This window comes from Artemia sp. Qi Xiang Cuo, chromosome 7, assembly GCF_049724085.1.
Source record: "Artemia sp. Qi Xiang Cuo chromosome 7, ASM4972408v1, whole genome shotgun sequence".
Taxonomy (NCBI): Eukaryota; Metazoa; Arthropoda; class Branchiopoda; order Anostraca; family Artemiidae; genus Artemia; species Artemia sp. Qi Xiang Cuo.
The window spans coordinates 24,017,572-24,041,165 of record NC_142800.1 but is presented as its reverse complement, the minus strand read 5'-3'; the positions used below and the strand labels follow the sequence as shown (position 1 = coordinate 24,041,165).

The 23,594-nt window shown below is 36.4% G+C and overlaps 1 protein-coding gene across 2 annotated transcripts in view; it reads right to left on the bottom strand.

Annotated features, from left to right (window-relative positions):
• The window catches only part of Rat1 (5'-3' exoribonuclease 2 Rat1), a 100,120-nt gene extending 80,499 nt beyond the window's left edge, over positions 1-19,621 (bottom strand). The window contains exons 1-3 of one of the 2 annotated variants that reach the window (XM_089092110.1): positions 19,484-19,574; positions 12,906-12,947; positions 7,262-7,323 (exon numbers count right to left, since the gene is read on the bottom strand). In XM_089092110.1, coding sequence (XP_088948236.1) covers positions 7,262-7,284 — 23 coding nt within the window. In that variant the 5' untranslated portion in view covers positions 7,285-7,323; positions 12,906-12,947; positions 19,484-19,574. Of the gene's footprint in view, positions 1-7,261; positions 7,324-12,905; positions 12,948-19,483 lie in introns of both variants that reach the window. The other variant, XM_089092109.1, reaches the window with a different exon arrangement.
• Between the last annotated feature and the right edge of the window lie 3,973 nt (positions 19,622-23,594).

Here is a 23,594-nt window from a genome sequence, read left to right as displayed (position 1 = left end):
CAGGCATTGTAGGTTATGCCCTGGGAGCATATATGGTTCTTATGGAGAGGATGCTTGTATAAACTTCAGAGGGGGCTCATTTAATTAGAAATTAAAAATTCTAGTTCACTATTTTAAGGATAAAGAGATGAAAGGGAAACCGCTCCCCCTTTCCCCAAACCCATCCAATGAAAATTTTGAGATAGCCTTTTTGTTAAAAATATTTCAAATGTCAGATAACAAAAACTCTGGGGTCAACACAACCCCCCATAGCCCTTCGGCAAGTGTTTTAAGTTACGCCCTGGGGGCATATACGTTTTTATGTAAGGGGTGTAAGCACGTATACAAGGGGGAGGCGATGGGAGCGGCCCCCCCCCCCAACGAATCTTTTAAGAACCCTTCCTAAATCATACTATTTAGTACTATATACACCAAATAAGGACTGAAAATAAAACGTTTTCTGAAATAAAAACAACGAAACATATCAATGCACTAAAATTGTTCAAAGACGGAATGTGTTATAAACGCAAGACTGAAATGTTTCTGTGCTGTTAGAGAGAGCCCAAGGAAGCGCAGACCCAAGACAAGAAGGTTGGACAGTGACAGTGCTGTGGCTTGTATAAGCATGCAAAGGTTGGCATCACTTATATCACTGTTCCCCGGAGACGGAGACACAAATCAAATGTACGTAACATATACGTCCAAATGGAATAATTTCATTTTCATCACTGAACTTAACAGAAGTCAAGAGTTCTTCACCAACGCTATAAATGTTTGCCTCATTGCTAGCAGCCACACAACATTATATGAAGTACCCTGACAATGGTGCCAATTCGTCTGCCAGCAATCTTATGTCTGCCTCAGTTGTGATGGAGATACCGGCTTTCCATCTATTATAAGGGTCGAGGTTGTACCTTCCTTTTTCAAGGTTGTATTTCGAACGGCTTTGCATCCTACTGTAAAGAGATTTAAGAATCATGTGTCGCCTCATACCAATCAGGAGTTGGAAATTTCGCTCCTCAATTTCTTCCACCAAGTCTATATCAATAGTTAAATGAATATATGTCATATCTCCCTTGACATGAGACCTGGTTATACTTATTTTTTCTCATATGTGGAACCCATTGCAGGGCACCATAAGGGTAACTATCCTTTCTGGAGTACATCAACAAGGTCCTTTGAGCAGTAATATTCTTTGGAAGATGCATTTCCTGCTGCTAGGGCTAGGTATACTACCAACATTTATCACCCCCTTTACTCATGTGTCTGTTTTTTTCTCGGTATCATATTCTGAACTTGATTAAGTTCTCTTCTAGTCTCATAGAGGAAAATTTTGGGGAAAAAAACTGGCTCAATAGTTTGTTGTCCACTGCATGAAAACGCACTGTTTATCTTTTGACGCGTCTGCTTTTCGCCTTGATTAGGATAAGTTTTGCAGCATCAGCAAATCTTGTCTTTTTCCCCAGGCAACTGACTAGGCCTTTTCTTATTCCTTGCTCCTTTTCTTTGCTTTTGAGCACCTTAGCCAAAAGTAGCGGTAACAACCTTAGAAATAACCCCCTTTATCCTCAAACATTGTCATTTAACAATGGGTGCGTTCTCGAACATTGGATTTTGAGAGAGGATTTTTCTATAAATTGTTTGTCCTATTTCTATAGGAGCCTTTCACGTTGGTGTCCAGACGCTTAGATTATCCATTCATCTTATATTGCAAATTTACAGCACCGTGATGGTATCAAAGAGCAATGCGTTGCAACGAGCGCGTAACCTTCCCTTTGACTGGGGTGGCCTCTGATTGGCCAACGGATATCGATGTTCAGTGGCAATCACGTCCTCGACTGAGTTTCCCAATGCCTTCCGCAAGTGACAAAGTGAGCCTGTTAATCTTCCGTTGCGTTACGTGGATAGCAAACCCGGCTTTGATTCAATTATTTTAAACAAAATAGTAGGGGAGGAATGATGTTACACTTTCTCGTCTTGGCACCCCCCCCCCCAAATTAAGGCTCTGGATCCGTGCTTGAAGGGGTGGCCGTATAAACTTAAAACCGGGTTCATTTGATTGAAAATTGAAAGTTATATTTATCTTTTTATGAGTCAAAGTGATCGGAGGGCATCTATCCCCCCCCCCACACACCCTCTTTTCCCCAAATGCATCTGATCAAAATTTTGAGATAGCCAGTTTGTTTGAAATAGTCCAAAAATCAGATAACAAACACTTCGGTTTAGACAATGATTTGATAAGAAATTGAAGTGATTATGAAATGATTAGAAATTGAAAGTTATAATTTTGTTTTAACAGTCAAAAGTGATCCAATGGCAACTAGCCCCCATCCCCCCACCCAACCCTCTTTTCCCCAAATACGTCCGATCAAATTTTTTATACAGTAATTTTCTCCAAAATAGACCAAAGATCATACAACAAAAAACGTCAGGGATAACACATCCCCCCAGACCCTGGGGGCAAGTGTTGTAAATTATGGCCCAGGGGCATATAAGGTTTCAAAGGAAGGGATGGTCGTACAAACTTCGGAGGGGGCTCATTCGATTGTAAAACGGAAGCTCTAGTACCCTTAGTAAGAGTCAAAAGTGATCAGAGGGCAACTATCCCCCCCAAGCCCTTTTCCCCAAATGAATCCGATCAAAACTTTTAGATAGCCATTATGTTTGAAAAAGTCCAACGATCAAATGACAAACTACTCGGGTTCAATATACCCCCACCCAAGCCCGGGGAGAAGGGTTTTAAGTTATGCCCATGGGGGGAAAAGGTTTTATCGATTAGGTGGTTGCGTACACTTCAGAAGGAACTCAAATGATTGGAAATTGAAAGTTCTAGTTTCCTTTTTTCAGGTTATTTATTAAGAAAAGAGGGCATGGTTGATTCTCGATCTCCTGGATGCGCTGCTAGCTGTGCACCAAGATTAGGGAAAACAGGACCACCGATGGAAGGTTGTGCACAGCCATCCCCGTCCAACCGCTAGCATCAAACCCGACCTCCCAATAATCAGTACAAACAAGAGTTTGGGTATCGCCTCCTTCTCTCATTGTAAAAGTCTAAAACCTACTCCTCATTGGCACTTTACTGAAAACGAATTATATTACAAACATTTTCATTTGTACTTAATACTGAAAATAAACATTAAAATTACAGTAAAACTTTGAACTGATGAGTTCAAATTAATATCATTATACATCAAATATTCACTTTAATTTTACTGGTTAGTTTTCAAGACTGTTCAAGACAAATATAGTTTCACTACAAACAAGAGTGTGGATACTGCCCCCTTCCTTATCTGTAAAAACCTAAAGCCTACTGCGTCATTGGCGCTTCACTGAAAACGAATTATATTAGAAATATTTTCTTTTTCAGTTTTTATAGCATTGAAAATGAAAATAAAAATTACAGTGAAAAAAAATCTTTAACTGATGACCTTTCAACAATTAATATCATTGTATATCAAATATTCAGTCTGATTTGATTTGTACTTTCAAAGGCTATTCAAGACACATATAGTTTTCAGTAAAGCGCCAATTATGTAGTAGCCTTTAGATTTTTTACAGTGAGAGAAGGAGGTTATACCCAAACTCTTGTTTGTAGTGTTTTTTGTTCGTTTCAAACTTGATTTGCAAATTTAATTTAAGTTTCACTCATTTTAAGATTTATTTATTTATTTATATTAGTATCTATTGAGTTTGTTTGCATTGACTGTATATTTAAATTCTGTTGGTTTTGGGTTTCATTTGTACTTCAATAGCCAAATATTTTTTTTTCCTTTTGTTTTAAGCTTTATTAGCATATTCAATTTAAGCATTATTCGTTTGAAGATTTATTTATTCATTTATATTAGTACTTGTTGTGTTTTTTTTTTGCAATGATCGTTTATTTAACTTCTGTTCGTTTTGGATTTCATTTGTTCTTTAATAGTAATTTCTGGCCGTTTTGAGTTTGAATTTTAAAAGGTATTTGTATCTGCTGATCTTAGGTTTAATATGGCATTTACTTTTCTTTGAAAAACTTCTTTTTCGGAAAGTTTTTTTTAATGAATTAAAAAAAAAATTAGGACAACTCATGTTTGACAGCTTTGTAGTCTATTGGAGTTATATACTTGTTTTGATGTTTGAAATGCTGTTTTAAATCTTTTTACATTTGAAGATTGAATTGTATAGTTTTCCGCCAAAAATACACGTTTCTAAGGATTGTTACTGGATAATTTTGTTCCTTTACTGCTTCAGCAGGCTAAAAAAAATTAACGATTCTACTAGTAATTGTTGTTCTCTGACAATCCAAAATGAATTTGGAAAAAATTACTCATGGATTTTGAGCAAAACATACATATATAAAAAAATATATTTTTGTTAATTTCATGGAATAACAAATAACTGTGGATGATTTATGTTTCGCAGTTTTCTATTGAATTTGAATACATACAATTGCTCTTTTAAATGTTTTTACATTTGAAGATGGAATTGTACAGTTTTCCACCAAAAATACACGTTTCTAAGGACCGTTAGTGGCCAATTTGGTTCCTTTACTGCTTCAGCAGACTAAAACAAAAATTAGTGACAATCCTACTAATAATTGTTGTTCTATGACAATCCTACTAATAATTGTTGTTCTATGACAATCCAAAACAAATTTGGAGAAAATTACTCATGGATTTTGAGCAAAACATACATAAAATAAAAAATACAATTTTGTTAATTTCATTGGATAACAAATAACTGTGGTCTGCATGTTAAAGTAATAGGTTAAAGTATAGTGCAGGTTAAAGTATAGTGGGTCTGCATGCCTAATATGTTAGATATAATCATTCTGCATATTATGTAGTAAGAATTTTTTTCTAGCTTAACACTGTCCAAATACTTTGAACTGTTTTCTAACTTAACACTGTCCAAATACTTCGAATTATTTTCTAACTTAACACTGTCCAAATACTTCACTCCCATCCCACCCCCTAATGTGCAAGTATATAGCCCAAATTATATATTTTCCGGGTGGCCGGCGTGGTGCCATATGTTTTAGTTTAATTTTGATGATTGTTCACCTATATTTTTTTTTCTTCTCCATTTTTTTTTAATTTGACACCTGCTGCTGCCAAAAATTACAGGAGTTTTTAAGATACTTCTGGTGTGTAAATTCCTTTTTTCCCGGTTATCTTAGCACTTTTCAATGAAACTAAAAAAAACTCAAATAAGTTTCAAATTTAGAAACCTTATTTTCCACAGGAGGGGAGGGTATTTTCCAAGCAGGGGGTATTTTCAGTGGGAGTTACTTTCCGTGGGGGGGGGGGACATTTTCTGCGTTGGGGTATTTTCCGGGGGGTAAAACACCCCCCCCCCGTTCACTATATTCATTTATGTTATTGTTATTGTGTTCATGGCCATATATTTACGGCCTTAAAACACACTTGTTTATCTATCTATCTAATATGCAGAATAATTTGTACCAAACACATTTTGCATACAGACCCGCTACACTTTACCCCCACCCCCAATGTGCAAATCTATAGCCCAAATTTATTTCTAAAGTAACGAACAAACTAACAAAAAACCGGTGTGTTCTCGAATTTTACACAGTGTAAACTTGAGTGAGTGGTGCATACTATACAAGTACCAAAATTCCTTCCACCTATGGAAATTAAAGAAATAAAACTAATAAAATTCTCCAATTTGGAAAGCCTTATTTTCCATGGGGACGTATTTCCCGGGAGGGGGTAATCACCGAGGGGGATAACCACCGGGGGGGGGGGGGATAAACACCCAGAATCATATTTTTCATCTATTCTGTAACTTCTCTTTGTCTTGTCTCACGCTAACCTGAAAAAAACTAAAGAAAAAAAAACACGGTTCTATAATGTGTCAATGAATGAACAACTTGAGCACTAGGGGGTTTATCATAAAAGTACCAAAATCAATCTCAGGGAACATCAACATCAGGAAGGACCTCATAATACAAAGCATCCATGAAAACATATTTATAATAAACACTAAATACCCATTTAAATTAAACTTTCTTACACTGATTTTTTTTCCTTTTTTGGTTAATTGGTAGTTCTAGATTTAATAAAACAAACATTTCGATTTCCAAAAAGAAAATATTTAAAGTGACGATCTTTTTTTCGTTTTTTTCTAAGTGCAAACAACCAAAAATTTTAGGAGGAAGACATATTTGAGGATTTCCCAGAGGGAGGCATCTCAAATACCCAAGAAATAAGTTTCTGACATCAATCTTGTACATTTTCCAGCAGGGATCTTTACCATTCTTAGTAAAGGCTTGTCCTTAGAGCAGTCACGTTTTTTCACAACCCATGTTGTTATATTCTAGAATTTCAGCCCAAAATAGCTCCCTAGCAGGGACAAACGCAGGAGCAGGAATGGGAGAGGGCTCAGAGCTCAGTTTGCCCCAAAATTGTATCCAAGTTTTTGAGAACTTCTTATTCAAATTACGAAATAAAGTAATTATTATCCCACCTCTGAAAAAAAATCTTGCACACTTGTCTACTACCTAGCAATTCAGAACTTGAAGATATATGTAAGGATATAAACTAAGACAAATTTGAGACCTTTACAGCCCTAAAATAATTACCCCCACATATGAGACATCTTGTATCCAAATAATTTAACTTTGCACCCCCTCCTTAATGCTTGAGTAAATTAATTCTGCATCACGTAATTTCATGTTTCCTACATCTAGGATGTGAATTTCTGAAACCAATAATAAGTCCAGTTCAAAGCGTCTGAGTTGAGACATTTATATGTATACAATGTTGAGATATCAAGTTGAAATATAATGAGAAGACTAAGTTTGATCAAAAACACAATCACTTGTGGTACTAGGAGACTTAGATAGAGCCAATTCTAGAAGGGGTTACTCAGCCCCTTCTAGAATAGGATAATCCCATATAGGGAAGCTTTAAATCAGAATAAAAATGTAATTAGAATGTAAAATTCATTTATTAGGAAAGGGGATAGTTTCCTTCTGATTTTTGCCAAGATCTTGAAATTTTATTTCTATGCTTAGAACCAGCACATATAAAACATATAAAGCACATATATTAAACATAACCCCCCAAAAGCACATATGCTATCATTATTTAATATTTATTTTTGTCAAAATTTTTTGACTTTTGCAAATGGTTCCTTGGTTATTGTTAGTCTCTTGATGGCAGCCTGGACCTTACAGATCTTATTTTATATCCGCGCCAATGAGCACAATATTCAGAGGGTTTTTGAAATACTAATAACCAGTCATATATCACCATAAATAAATAGCAGACCACATTACCTAAAAAATGCTGGAACTCCCATATTTTTCTATTTTCCAGATGCTTCAGACAAATGTCTAAACTGAAAGAATTTAAAAGTTAATTAAACGAACTTAATAAATAAACGCAACAAATAAATAATTGAATAAACAGATAAAATAAATACTGTACAATAACATAACCACAATAAAGTAAATTTTAAAAATAATTAACACAATCAAATGAACAAATTGATAAGCTACAGTGAATAGCACATTGATAACCATGCACTGGAAATCAATAATAATTAATTATTAATAATAAAAATGATTATAAGCAGTGATAATTAAAATTAAATAATGTTTAACACAATAAAATGAATGATTTTAATAGGCTATGATGAATATCAAATTTTAATCATTGCAGTTGAAATAAACTTTAGTATTTTATCTAAAACACTATAAATAGGCCTATAGTAATATTATTCCCAGTAAATTGAAACAGAAACTAAACATCTATCATTTAGCTTCTAAAAGAAAACAGCAATTTTTTTTTCAAGATTTGAAAAACTGTAGATATCTGGCCAACCTTCAGTATTCAGACAAGTACCAATTTAAAGAAGGCTAGAATTGTGAACAAGGTGGAAAGTAGAAATCATTGGTGAACAAGACAAAAATAATGAACAAGGTCAGAATGTAAAAATCCTTCTTATTGATTAATATAAAATTGAGAGGTGTTCCCCTTACTCCTGGTATGTCAAAGATTTGCTAAACATTGAGAGGAGAGTAGATTGAATCCATCTGAAAGTCTTAACCATCATTCACGAAAAAAGTCTAGCATTAAGACACTTAGAAGTAACAAATCAGGACTGATCTTCAATTGCTGAATAAAACTGTTTTCTATAGTCCTTCATTTGGCAATTAATAAAAGACAGCCGGAGCAATAATATCATAAGGTCAAGGGAGTGCTTTCAGCTTAATGCTTAGCTAAAGGATTTCATCATAGCAAGATAGACTAGGGATGGAAATAATAAAGACTACTTTTTGTGAAAAGCAGAACATGTTCTTTTCCCAAATGTGTGATCTGTGTAGTGGAGCTTAATAAAATGTGAGCAACTTGAAAAAATGAGGGAGTCTTGGTCATTAGAGTCCTTCTGTAACAGCTACAACATATATTTGGCTTATTTTCCAGATTTGGCTAGGCTGTCAAGAATGTGGAGTTTCAGTATTAGTAACATAATTCAAAAAATCCAAACTGATGAGAAACCTAGCAGTCACTGGGCTTAAGTAATTCTTGAAAGGGGCTTTGATTTGGAGTGTTAAGGAAGGTTACAGGCAGGGCATATCTTGAAGTAGAGGGATGGGAACTGGGAGTAACCTGTTCTCTGTGATAAAGTTAACTTGACAAGGAATAGCAGTAATATTTTCAACAACAGTTATCTTTTGACTGCCATGATGGGAATAATGATTCAGCTCTATGGGAAAATTGGTTTGTTGAAAGGGGTGGGGCAAAGAGCTGAATTTTGTAAGGGGGGTAGGTAATAAGAAGGGAAAATTATGAATTTAAGGAGGTACAGCAGGGAACAGTGCAGTAACTAGTATGGATGCTGCCCAGGGCAGACTCTAAGAGTGCTGCCCCTTTCTGAGTCTAAAGAACAACCACCCCCTTGCATGCCTCAAAACAGACCATTTTAGAGAAAGGATGGTCATAACGTTAACACTATTCGACCATAGAGATTTTTTTGTGAATATGCTACAACAGAGTGGAAAAATGACTTTCAAGAATAATAAAGCATAATAAATGATAGGATTATGTCGATGGTGCTCTCAGACAAAAATAAATTAATACTGTGAAATCCAGGTTTGTGAGTCACTAGTGTGGGGGACTGCAGTTTTGGAGGTGCATTCTCTATTGTCAGCCTTGGCTGCTACTGGTGTCTTCTTCTCTCTTGATATTTGGAATTTGAGGGATCAATATAGCACAGAGTAAAAAGGATTGATGCTTGAGCAGTGTTTGGGATGTGGGTATTTTTAGTTGGGTTGGGGGTTTATGAATTGGTGTATCAAATAGTGTGGGATTTGAAGTGTAGGTGGTCATTAAGTATGTGGCAAAGTTTGTTAACCTGAGCTTGCTCTATCACTGCCAGGGGCGTCCCGAGGGGGGGACGGGGCCGCCGCCCCTCCAACGTTTTTGGCATTTGGTAAAATTTTTGCTGAAGACAAAAATTTTGGGAAAAACTTTACAAAATTGCACGAAATTTAGCCAAATTCTTTATTTCTGCAGAAAATTTGGTATAAATCAGGTAGCAATATAGTAAAATTTACGAAAATCGCCCCCCCCCCAATGAGATGAGTCTTGGGACGCCCCTGATCACTGTTGAGATATTTATGGGCCATTCCCTAACATTCTTCAGGTCCTTTGCTTCCTTCAACTTTCAGCTCTGGAGTTGTATTGGGAGTAGTAAGTGGTTTTAATTCTTCAACGAAAATTTTTAGCAAAAAAGCTTGGTCAGGAACGCTTGAGGATTCCAGGGTAGCACATTCAGCTTTGATACCAATAATTTCAGCTTCCAGACTGCACTCTACAGCAAGATTTCTAATGGTTGTTTTGATGTCTTCAGAAATCTAAGCTTCATTTTCTGTGGTTACAATATTGTCTAGAAGTGACCCTCACGTCTTTTTGGTCTCTTTTCACTTCTCTCCATGCCACCCTCTGGAAAGTGTCACCTGGGTGATCTCAGCAGTAATCTTAGGCAAGTTACACCTGTGCAGCAGGATAAGTCCACATCAAGGTTATAAAGTTGATAAGAGACTTCCTTATCAAATAGAACACACAGGGTCCCCACAAATACCAAAAATGATAACCATCTTCTCCAAGCCAGCCATACTTCTCAGTGGTGCCATGCAGGAAACTATCTTGGGGCCTGTACTGTTAAGTATGTGTGTCAAGAACTTATCAATAAACCTGAAGAACTCATAGATATCCAATGCAGACAACTATAAGATGCTAGGGAAGGCCAGATGCAACAAAGAACCCTCAACAGTTCAGGAAGACCTCAATGAGCTTTTCAAGGTCTGAAGACTGGGTCCTGCAGTTCAATACATCTGAATATGAGGTTCTTGATCCTAGCCAAAATAACCCCAACCAATCATACACAATTGGGAATGACCAATTCAAGGTGGTAACTGAAGGAAAAGACTTAAGTTCCATAGCCACACACCAGCTTTAGCTGCAAGAGCAAACTGGGCCCTTGGACTCATCAAGAGAACTTTTACTACCAGGAAGCTGTGTGTGATAAGGAAACTCTATAAGGCCTAGTCAGTCCACACTTAGAGTTTGGTATGATATTGGTGTGTCTTGTAAGTATAAGACATATGCAAAGGCAATAGAGAATTTTCAGGACAAAACCACCAAGCTGGTACATTACCTGGATGAAAAGCCTTATGAAGAGCATCTTCAATCCCTAAAACTCACAACATTGGTATACAAAAAGAAAAATGGGAGATGTCATAATGACTTGCAGGTTGCTTAAGCACCAAGTTTAAGTTCAATTTCATATCCGCCCCTCTCCAGTGCCACTAGGGGACCTGGCCAGAAACAATGGGTTCCCAGAAGTCAGCAGCATGAGCATCAGAACTTATATGCTGTTTGCTCCATGTCACTATGGAACAGTCTTTCAGATCCTGCTGTTCAATACACTACTGATGACATTTAAAAATCTGTGTGTTATAAAAGTGAAACCTTGCAAATAAATTTCCTGCCAATTTTGCCGATGACTTGGCCATTCTGGCAGACTCCATGGAGCAGTTGCTGGAAGCGCTTTGAATCCTACAAGAAGAGGCTGCAAAAGTAGGACTGCAGATAAACTGGACTAAAACGAAAATTACAGCCATAGACCCATTCTCCCCTGCTGCCAATCCTTCAGTTAGCCTGGATAGCACCACTAGTATCAAAGTTGTCCAAAGGTTCACCTACCTGTGCTCCATAATTTCTTCAGATGGCTTGCTTCTTTCTGAACTACAAGCAAGAATATCCAAAGCGTCTTCTGCCATGGGCAGACTGAACCGTCACCTCTGGCGAAAACCAAACATCAGTTGTACAACAAAGCTGCGGATTTTCAACGCCCTCGTCGGCTCTGTGATACTCTATGGAGCTGAAACGTGGCAAGCTTCAGCTGCAACCCTCAAGGCAATTGATGTCTTTCAGTTGAAGAGCCTGAGGAGGATCAAAGGTCTACGATGGCTTGACTTTGTCAGCAATGAGAAGCTGCTGCAGCTCACCAAGCAGTCTCGGTTTTTGACCCAAGCAGCCGAGCAAACATTACGATGGTTCGGACACCTACTTCGAATGCCTCCACACATACCTGCGAAAACGATCCATGACTTCGACCCTGTGAAAGCCGGTTGGAAGCGACCTCGCGGCTGACCAAAAAAACGATGGTCTGACAGCCTGTCCGAGTTCCTGACGATGGCAAATATCGGGTTGAGCGATATACAAACGCTTGCCATGGACCGAAGTGGTGGAGGAGGCAGACGTCACTCTCTACGCCAAGCAGCACAGGCAGGAGACATAAGTCAAAGTAAGTAAGTTAAATGAAGTACAACAAAATTGTTTTCAGCTTCACAACTTTGGTCAATCCCAATTTATAAGGTTTTAAAGATATGCAAATATATTTCCTAAATTTCGGAAAATAAATATTGATATAGCTTAAAGTTTTACTCAAATAACAGGAATTGCATTTTCAGAACTAAAATCAGAGAAAGAGAAACTGATAACTGAAAATTATAGTAAAATGTTTTTTTGTCAAAATCTCAATAGGTAATGTAAGCAAATTTCAGGACCCTCTAGAGAGAGGAGTGGATGTAGGTACTCAAAATACCTTCCCAGGGCATGTTTTAGCCTGTAGACCCATCCCTGATAGTTTTATTTTCTCAACCTAACCCCTTTTTAAGATAGCCAAAAGTAGCTAAAGTAGAATTTTACCAAATATTGCAATGGAAAAAGTGAATAAATCAATCAAAGCATTTTTATGCACTTTCCAAATATATTAATAGCTTATGGGACAGGTTCTCTTGACCCATCAATGGGACCCCAAAGGGTAATTTATTGCCTTGTCTGTAGTTTTAGACTATGATATAAAGTGATAACCAATTAGACATAAATATTAGTTTTTAAATGATCTTACTAGCTAAATTACATGACAAAGATTAAATTTAGTGGCATTAATAGCCTTAATTAGCATGAGCTATTGGAAATGGAAAAATATTTTCAGGTGATAAATTATTCAAAGGTTTGATGAACTTACTATGCTCCTTTTCAATATAGTAGGCCTAGTTGTTATCCTGACAATACAATCCCCTGTTCTTAATGGTCCTATAGGCTATATTGCCTTAATAATATATTTCTATGTTGTTATTTTCATTGCTTGATGCATTGCATAATGGGTAGCTCCAGTCAAGACTCAAAGAAATCAAAAGTAGAATCCTAGTTCAGCTACTTTTTGCTATCTTGGAGGGGGTTAGGTTAGGAAAATGACAAATTTAGTATTGTTTCCAGGGTCAAAAACGTACTCTGGGAAGATACTGCCAAGCTTCCATGTTAACCCTCTTCTGATTTCTAAGTCTTAGAAATTTGCCTACTTAACAGGTCTATACCAATGGAAATTTTGAAAAGACAACACTTTACCTTAATTTTCAGTTATCAGTTCCTTTTCCACTGGCTTTAGCTCTGAAAATACAATTCCTGTTATTTGAGTAGAATTTTAAGCCATATCACTGTTTTTTTTTGTTTTGTTTTTTTTCTAAATTTAGGAAATGAATTTGTAGACCTTTGAAACCTCATGAATTAGGATTAAGCAAAGTAGTGAAGCTGAGAACAGTTTTCTTTTACTTTATTTAAGCATAAGATCTGTTTTGTATGGTTTAACTTTCATAACTCACAGATTTTAACAAAGTAAGGAAGCTAAAGTTATCTATTAATAAGTATTATATTGGCTATTTAATCCTCATTATTACACTTCAACACATGTCTGAACTCAAGTGAAAATGTGAGCTTCTGAAAAATAAAATAGGCTAATTTGCCAGTTAACCTAGCCCTGTAGACCAGGAGGAAATTGTGAATTTTCCTAATTTTTAGTTTGTATACCTTATAAAGCATGTTCAGTAAAATTCTACTTTAGCTACTTTTGGCTATCTTGGAAAGTGGTTAGGTTAGGAAAATGAAACTTTCAGGGATGGGTCTACAGGCTTAAGTATGACCTGGGAAGGTATTTTGAAGTACCTACATCTGCTCCTTCTCTCTCAAGAGGGTCCTGAAATTTGCTTACATTACCTATTGAGATTTTGACAAAAAAACATTTTACCATAATTTTCAGTTATCAGTTTCTTTTTCTCTGACTTTAGTTCTGAAAATGCAATTCCTGTTATTTGAGTAGAATTTTAAGCCATATCTATGTTTTTTTTCAAATTTTAGAAAATGTATTTACATATCTTTACACCTTTATAAATTGGGATTGAGCAAAGTTGTGAAGCTGAAAACAATTTTGTTGTACTTCATTTAAGCTGAAGATTTATTTTGCAATGTTTCAAGGTATCAAAGGCCAGGACCCTCTAGAGGGAAAAGAAGTGGAGGTAGTACTTCAAAATACCTTCCTGGGCATACTTTGGTACTTATCAGTTATATACAGTAATAAACACTCAAAAGTGAAGTTTGGTTAATGCTAATGAAATCAAACAAAATTACAATGAAAATATAATAGTTTAGAAACAAATTTGGGCTATATATTTACATGATAGGGGAATGGGAGTAAGGCATAGGATATGTTAAATACATAACCTAAACAAACCTATTGTAAGCTAACCTAATCAAAATACCAACTAAATACTTCAACAAAATATAGCTACAATTTATTTTCCAACCTAGCCAAAGTTAATTCTCTGGTATAAAATAGTTGCTTGGCTAGTTTCTTGTGTCATGTTTGTATAATTCACAATTAAAATTTTGAGTGTTTATCATATAGCTGATAAGTAGGCCTACCCATATTTTGGCCTGTAGACCCACCTGTGAAAGTCTCATTTTCCTAACCTAATCCTTTATGAAGATAGCCAAAAGTAGCTAAAGTAGAATTTTACCCAAAGATTTTTAAAGTTAGTCAATGATCACTGCTCTCTCAAGGGAGAAAGAGTGGAGGTAGGGGTAAATTTTTACCAAATCATATTATTGACTTACAAATAGTGAATATACCCCTCAATGCCCTTTTTTAGATAAGATAACGTTTATTTCAAGCCAAAATGTGGCCATGTACACAAATAACATACAAGATTAACAAATTACAGCACTTGACACAATAATAAAGAAAAAATAAAAATAAAATAAAAACTACTCTCTTCTTTTTGCAAAATACTCATCAAGATATCTTCCCACTAGACAAATAAATTATGACGACATACTTTTCAAGGCATCAGGAAGCAGCACTCCATCATTCCCAAATAAATTTTCCCTTACCCCAAAAGACCTTGACAACAACTCAGACAATGCTCCAAATTCTCCTCCTCTTCTTGGCAAAGAGGGCAAGCAAACCTGCTGTTCGGGACACTTTTACTCCTCTCAAAAACTTTCAATCTCAAACAAATCGGAAGGCAATTAGATCGTATTTGCATCCAATATGTAAGGTATCTAGACAGTAAATTTAACTTAAAGTAAAATTCCTGACCATAAATTATCTTAACCTCATTATAATATCTTAAAGTTTCCAAATTCTTAATCTCCTCACCCCATTTCGGTATTGTCTGGTCCTTCAGCACCTGCTTAATTTCTTTGTCCAACTGTAATTGTTGACTAGTTGGTCCAAGGCCATCATTCCATGTGAAAGAAAAACCTGTCTTATCCAATACCTCTTTAACTTTAAAAGGCCAAGATCTTTTCTTATGTAGCTGAATTAACTCATCATATGCAGCCTTCAGTAACCAATCACTGGGTAACTGTACAACCCTTAGCCAAAATTTTATCATTTGGACTGTCCTATAACTTTTAAGAGACCAAAGTCCAAGGTCTCCTTTAAGAAACTGGGAATGGGTCATTCTATGCAACCCGTACAATCTCTTAAAATAACCTAGCTGAACGCTTTCTAACTGGGCAGCATTCTCATGTCCCCAGATCTCGGCCCCGTAATGGAGAATCAGCATAATCTTAGATAAAAAAAAACCTCTTATGCAAAGACAAATTCTTTATTCCACTAATTTTATTCCTGAAAAGCGAAAATCTAGCAGTTTTTCCTCTGTTCAACACTTTTTCAGTAAAAAAGTTCAATCCCCCATTACTTTGGAAAATATAACCCAAATACTTAATATTTTCAAATACATCTATTTGTTGTCCTCCAAATACAAATATATTATCTATTTTTTCATTCCTTTTACTGAAAACAACCACTTTAGTTTTCATAACATTCAGCGGTAACTTTTTCATTTGTAAGTACTCCTCAATTAAATCCAGTAACATCTGAAGCTCCCTTGCCAACTTCACCACCAATGCAGTGTCATCTGCAAATAATAACATCAAAAAATTAATTTTTCCAAGACACAGCTTTGGAGCCCATTTTTCTTCCAGAAACTCCACCATATCATTCAAAAACAAACCAAACAGTCTCGGGGACATGGCGCTGCCCTGCTTCACTCCTTTCTTAAACACTATTCAAGGAGAGCTCTATCTACATTGTCAAATGGCTTTCTTAAGTCTAGAAACGCAACATACAGCCTTTTTCTACCTGATCCATACTTCTCTATCAGTGCACTTAACACAAATGCTCTATCCGGCGTGCTATACCCTTTCCTGAAACCCCCCTGATCCTCTTTAATTACCCCATAACCCTCTAACCATTCATTCAACCGATTGTCCAAAATCTTTTCTAAAGTTTTACTAAGTGCAGGCGCTAATGCTATCAACCTATAGCTATCATGATCACTAGGACTACCTTTCTTAAATAGAGGTTCACCAAACAGAACTGTTCATTCAAACAGAACTTGTGGTCATTCTCAAAAGCTTTTCCGAAAACAAGCCAACACCAGACTAAGGAGCAAGTTATTCTCAAATAGAGTTGTCAGCTTGTGAAACTCCCTTAGCGAAAAAACAGTAACATCTGCCAGCGTGAATGTATTCAAGTCATCAGTGGATAGGGAGTGACTCAACAAACCGTGGTGCACCATTTAGGACGCCACAGATGATGATTAACTATCATCACTGAAGCTGGTGGACACAGGATTTGTCCTATTGCTAGCAAGTGTGATTTAAGGTAATGTAATAATTGATACTTTCCATAGGGTAGGCCATACACCACTACATACAATTCTATTAAAAATATTCACTAAAACTAGCAAAAAAACATCAAGAAACCTTTTTAACAAAACTGCTGGTATACCATCTATTCCAGGCCCTGATCCTCCCTTCATCTTCTTAACTACTTTCCTAACTTCATCTGAGGTTACCTCCTTCACCAACTCATAATCTTTTTCTTTCATCAGAAACTGCAGAGCAGCCCTTGATTCTTCACTATCAAGGCCACTAGAATCTTCATCTATACTCTCAAGAAAACTAGGCGAAATATCAGCTTCAGGGATTTGTAATTGGCCTTTTCGTTGTCTATTCTCCTGCGTTATTCCTGACCAAAATTGCTTGGTATCCCCTACCATATAAGCCTTCTCTATCTCTTTCTGTTCCTCTTTAATTTTCTCCCGTTTTTTCCTCCGTTTAAGCCTATTATATTCCCTTCTTCTTTCCTTAAACCGTAAAAACAAGCTCTGCCTTTCTTCCTCTACAAAGCAAGCATTTACCAAATCTAATAACTCCTCCAACTCTTTTTTAAAGAACTACATTCATCATCAAAAAAACTATTTTTCCTTTTCATATTTGGTTTCTCTGACACACGAGCACACTCATAAATCACAAAACCCAAATCTTCCAAACTTTCATCTATATCTCTTGTTTCATCATGCAGACTCTCAACTTTCTCAATTATTTCAGGCCTCAAAAACTCCTCTTTCATCAACTCCAGCTCCTCTTTACTCCATCCACTCTTTAAGAACTTCCCTGAAAAACAAAGATCTTTGTAACCCTCCTAGTAGGACTATCACCTTTTTTATTCCTTAGAACTCCTCTTCCAAGGCAAAGCTTAATCTCAACAGGTAAGTGGTTAGAGCCTATGACCCTAAGAACCTCAACATCAACTGTCAGGGCCACAAGTTCAATACCAACCAAAACATAATCAATTACACTAGGGTTTGTCCCCGACAGACAGGTAAACTCACCCTCCTCCCCATCCTTCCCAAGTCTTCCATTTCTAATCACTAATGCATTATCTGAACACAGTTCCAGAAGCCTTTTACCCCAACAATTAACCGTTCTTTCAATATCTTTGCTGCTTCTAGATGTCTTATAAATATCAGGTATCAGGTCTGGCATATCAACAAATGAAACTTGATTAATCTCCTTACATATTCCCATATAAGCATTTAAGTCCCCCATCATCAAAAAATAATCCTTATCAAAACGTGATTGCAATTGCCTAAGCTCCTCCTCTAATAAATCCCATGTCACTTCTACTACACACAAACTATTCTGGGGGGCAATATACACGGCACCTAAAATCAAACTTTTACCACTAACAAGATGAATCCAAACCCAAATAATATTCTCCAATACACTAGAAATTCAAGAATGTTTACGGAAACAACCTTGCTTAATTAACAACAAAATACCTCCATAATATCTCATATTCTTTGCTGGTTTATGCACCACATTTTCTACCCAGTATCCTTCAAAATAAGGCACTGTATCATCACTATGCCACAACTCCTCAAGAGCAATAATATCAACACCACCTAGGTCCCTCAGTACTTGTTCAACCTTATTTCTCACACCCTGGACATTCCATATGATTGCTCACATAGGGTGAACATTGCCACACTGTCCCTATTCACTTAGAACAAGCTGGTCATGTGTCAGCAGGACAAAGGGCATTTCTGACTCATCAGGTAAGTATGAAAGTCTATAATAATCTTTTGATGATGCAGCTCTGGTTCTCCTCAACTGACCTCTGTAGTTAGCTCTTCTGCCGCCAGATCTAGAGTCCTTTCTTGCAACATTATGGGCATCAATACAATTTTGGTCATCTGGGCTTATGGCCTCCCAGGCTTTTTGCTTTTCAGTATTTTTCACAGCTATTGGAGAATTCTGGACAGGACGCAGAGCCCCTTTCAAGAAATTTGGTTTTGGATCATGTATATTAAATTCAATCATTGTCTTGATATCACTCTTGGCTTGACTATCACTCTCAGAACTTTCAGACACCACTCTGCCAGCAACGGAAATTTCCGTTTTTTTGCTACCCATTTCTTTAGCTAGTTCAACTTCTCTTGTTTCTGCTAACCCGTTTCAAGGAGGCCCCTGTTTGTTCACTTCACTGGAGCTGGTGGTTACTTCCTTAACACATTCCAAAGGAGAGTCATAAACAAACTTTTTTATGCTCTTTCCAAATATAATATTTTTTTTTTTCAGAAATGAATTTTACCCCCACCCCTATATACAATTCAGGGTATGTAAAATTCATTTCCAACAAAAATGATTATTATATTTGGAAAGAGCATAAAAAAGGCATTAAGTGGTATGTTTACTTTAAATATAAGCCAATAATATGAACAACAAAGATTTACCAGCTACTTAGCCTAGTCTGTAGACTTATCACTCTGAAAGTTATATTTTCCTCACCTAACCCCTTTCCAAGTTAGCAAAAAGTAGCTGAACTAGAATTTTGGTCAATATCTACCAAATCATATTATTGAGTTAGGAATAAAGTGAATACACCATTTGATGCCTTTTTTTATGCTGATTACAAATATAATAAGCATTTCTATTGGAAATGAATTTCAGCCCCCCCCCCTATATAGGCTATACCTAACCCAACCCAACCTAACCCGGAATTGACATATATAGGGGGGGGGCTGAAATTCATTTCCAATAGAAATGCTTATTATATTTGTAATCAGCATAAAAAAAGGCATCAAATTGTGTATTCACTTTAGTCCTAACTCAATAATATGATTTGGTATATATTGACCAGAATTTTACCTAATATTCTATCGAAAAATTTGCCAAGGCCTATGCTAACCTAGGCCTATATCCATTCCTGAAAGTGCAATAGGGGCCTAACTCAATTAGCCTACTTTCCATGGCCTAATAGAATATCTATCAACTAGAATTAAAAAAATATTTACTTTTTGTTATATTAACTTCAATATTGTCAGTTCATTAAGCAGAATTTTATCTTTATAAGAGTTTGTCAATCACAAACTAGCCTAGAGATACCCACGGCAAAGTTTGTTCTTTTCTTTAAAACTTGTGCCACAGATGCATGGGTTTGACACGCATTCTTTTCTTAGAATTTCAAAGAGCATAATAGAGAGCGTTTAATTCAGTCTCTACAAAACTAGATGAAAAGAAAATTATTACACAGGCACAGACGAAAAGTACGAAAAGCTTGAAATGTCATGTTTTTGTCTGCCAGTTTATTCGAAAAACATCAAGAGGAATGTTTTTTCTCCAATACTGTGCTGTAAAATCCATTTTATTGCATTTTCATTCGTCTATTGGTTCTCTGTTGTGTCAGCAAACGCCCAAATGAAAACAGGACTTATAAAGTCGAAATTGACATTAGTTTAGAAAACAAAACAAATCCTACTCCTACCAACTTTGCGAATTCTTTTGATAATACTTGATAAAAGATATCTCATAATATAAGTGACTGTAAATAATAAGAAAAATAACTATTATGACTATGATTTATTAGAAAAACTTTAATGAAGCTCCTTTATGAAAAAAGATGATATGAGTGAGAGGGGTAACTATAGAGGCATTAACTTGGTTTCTGTAGGAAACAAAGTACTTATTATGATGATACTTTCTAGATTTAGAGATGCTATCGATAAAGTTTTAAAAAGAACAGTGTGGTAATAAGAAGGGGGGATGATGCATAGACCAAATTTTCACTTTCTGAAAAATAATTAAAAGTCATCATATCCCTTTAGACTAAGCTTTAAAGACTAAGAACTAGCGTTTTATTCAGTGGGTCGAAGGGCTTTAGTGAAGGTTCTAGCCTTGTATAGTATACCACATAAGTACATTACAGTGATTAGTGCTATGTGCGAAAACAACAATGTTGTGGTTAAGGTGGGAAATGAGGCTAATAGCTGGTTTCGTATTGAATCACGATTTCAGCAGGTTTGAGTTCTATCCCCATTTTTATATTTTGACGGACTTTGTCCTGAGGAGAACGACAAAGGCTATGGAAAAGCATGGAATCAGATGGGAAGGTAAAAGTGCCCTAACTTAGATTATGCGTGTAGTTTTAAAGCCCTATATGAAAATATCAGCAAGATTAATGACATTTTGGGGTTTGAGGGTTCGGAATAATACAATAGGTTTGAAAATAAATTTTAAGAGGACTATGTCGATTTGAATAAGAATAAATCAAGGATAAGAGGTAGTATTGAATAACAAGGAGATCGATCAAGTATTAAGCTTCTCTTACTGGAGTAGTATTATTAGCAAAAATGGTGAGTGCAGTGACAATGTTAAAAGCAGAATAGCTAGGGCTAAGGTGTTTTTTTATAGTAGAAAAAAAGTTTGGAAGAATAGGAAGGTAAGTCTGCGAACCAAACTTAGAATATTGGAAGCTATAGTGATAAAAATAGTCCTGAAACGCGTGTGCTTTGGAAGACAGAGGATGATTTGTTAGATTTCTTCTAGAGGAATCATCTATGAATTGTTTTAGGTACCCGTTTGACTGGCCGTGTTTCAAACAGTAAGCTGTCCAAAAAACGTGGTTCTATCCCACTTTGTAAGAATATAATGAGAGAAGGATTAAAATGGCTAGGAAACATTTTGCTGATGAGGGATGACAGATTGTCAAAGATCGTTTTTTTAGGCCATCCATCTAGGGCCTCCCCCTCTGCCAGAACTTTAGCAGAAAAACGGCCGCGTTACATATTGTTTAAACCTAAATCAAGCAAAAACAAATGTTGTCTATACAAACAATGGCTAAGTTCTACCTCAGCATAAAAAGAAGCTCATTCCCGACTAGATGCAAAAGCATAATAAGCCAAAACTGCAGACTGGCGCCTGAATCCTGATGTGGCTCAAACACGAGCTGAATCCTGATTCAGTCCCATAACTAAGTACGTCCTGATTTTATGTAAGAGAGCTAAGTCCTGGGTCGGTTAAAAAAAAGTCCAAGCTAAACTCAGTTCTCCCTCAATGCCTGTATTTTTTAGAAAAAAATACAGTAGCCCCATGTTTGAACCGGAAAACAAAATATATTTCAATCTGCATTATTCTCCCATTCACTATCACCTTTTTAAAAAGGCAGACATGTTGAATTTTGTTTGAACTGGGATCCAGTATTTATTTTCAATCTGTACGAATGGAGAACAAAATTTAGCTAATCTCAGCCCCCTTCCTACATTGCTAGTTCTTTTTTTTTTATCAGAAAGGAGGGCAGGTTTCTCCTTATTTGAACCAAAACCTTACAGAGATCTTCAATCTGTATAATTTGAGGAAGAAAGTGACCCTTGACCTTTCAACTTTTAAGTGAAAAGAAAGAATGTCGTACCTGGTTTGAACCAGAATCATACAAGAACTTATAATTGTTAGGATTGGATGCCTGTACTGGGAGCCCTTTTAACACTATCTTCACCCCCCAATATTTCAGTAGAAAGGCAGGTATGTTTACTTTCTGCATGATCGGACTGAAAATTATCTAGCGAAGTCATTGGGTCTATGAGAAATAAACATATTCTTTGGAGGCGTGCATCCTTTGTCGACCTTAGATGAAAGTGTTCATATTCACTTGAACCTGGCAGAAAACTAACCTTTGGTAAAGGAGGACAGACTTTCAGAGGCTGAAGTCCCTTTCAAGTCCCACTTACATTCGGTGGAAAAGTAAAAGAATCCACTTGATGGTCAAGGATACCTCTTCTAAGAAATTATGGACCAATGTTTTTTTTCGGTCGAGGCACTAGCAGGCTTCAAATTATTCACTCGCCAGGCATTCCATAGATTACGGAACTTTGAGGCATGCTAGTGCCTAGACCGTAAAGATCAAATTCTAATATTTCTATGACAAAATTTTCTGGGCTATAGCTACCTGTCCATCAAATTTCAAGTGAATCTCATCGCTTTTTATTGTTCAGTCACTTCCCGAGGAAGCTACCACAAAACCTAACAATCTCACAACCTGAGGCGGATCAATCAAAAGAGTTTCAAAATCCCAACATTTTTTCCATCACGCTATATCCTACCCCCAATGGCTGGTCGGATTCTCTTTCTCGCACCCCCGGTAGCCTATGTCTAATCTTGTGAACATATAATAATATTTTGCGAAAACAGGCTTGCGCCTCTATATACAAAAATTTAAAAAAACAAATGCTTTATCACTATAATGATTGTCAATCTTGTTCTTAAATGCATTGACTGAATCTGAGTTGCCAGAGTCTGACGGTAGTGAGTCCCACTCGGAGACAATGAGATTGCTGAATGCCCATCTACAAACATCTCTTATCAAAAGTTCTTCGCTTAGTTTAAACTCGTGACCTCTTAGGTTATTATTCTTGAATGTTATTATCTCTTCTGGAGGGATGTTGTCATAGTATCTGTTGCATATTTTGTATACTTCAATAAGATCTCCTCTCAAAAATCGGTATGAGAGGCTTGGGAGCGACAGTTTTTTTTCAAACGGTCTTGGTATGATAAGTCTCTAAGTGATGGAACAAATATAGTAGCCCTCATTTGGATTTTTTTCTATTGCATTATTGTCTTTTTGAAAAAATGGTCTGGTTGTTGTGTGACCGTATTCGATCATTGGTCTCACCAACGATTTAAAGAGTATAGAAAACAGTGTTGAGTCAGTAAGAGAGAAATTTCTTCGAATAATTCCCAAGACTTATGATGACTTAGATATGATTGATTCGTAGTGCTTGGTGAAAGTCATGTCACTGCCTATTGTCACTCCCAAGTCTCGCGCTTCTTCTTGTATAGGTATCTTTTGTCCTTCAAAGCAGTAGTGCCGAGAAATGTGTTTTGGGCCTAGCCGAACGTGACAACTTTTTGCTGTATTCACTTCCATGCTCCATTTTGTCATCCATTCTGCTATTTTGTTTAAGTCTTGCTGAAGTATTTCTGTATCTTAAAAGCTTGTTATTGCGAAAAAGATTTTTGTGTCATCTACATAAAGCAGTATCTCTGAATCTATGTTTTTTAGGAAGTAATTTATGTAATTATTAAAGAGTGAAAGCCTCAGAAAACTACTTTAAACTTCTTCACTTGTGACTT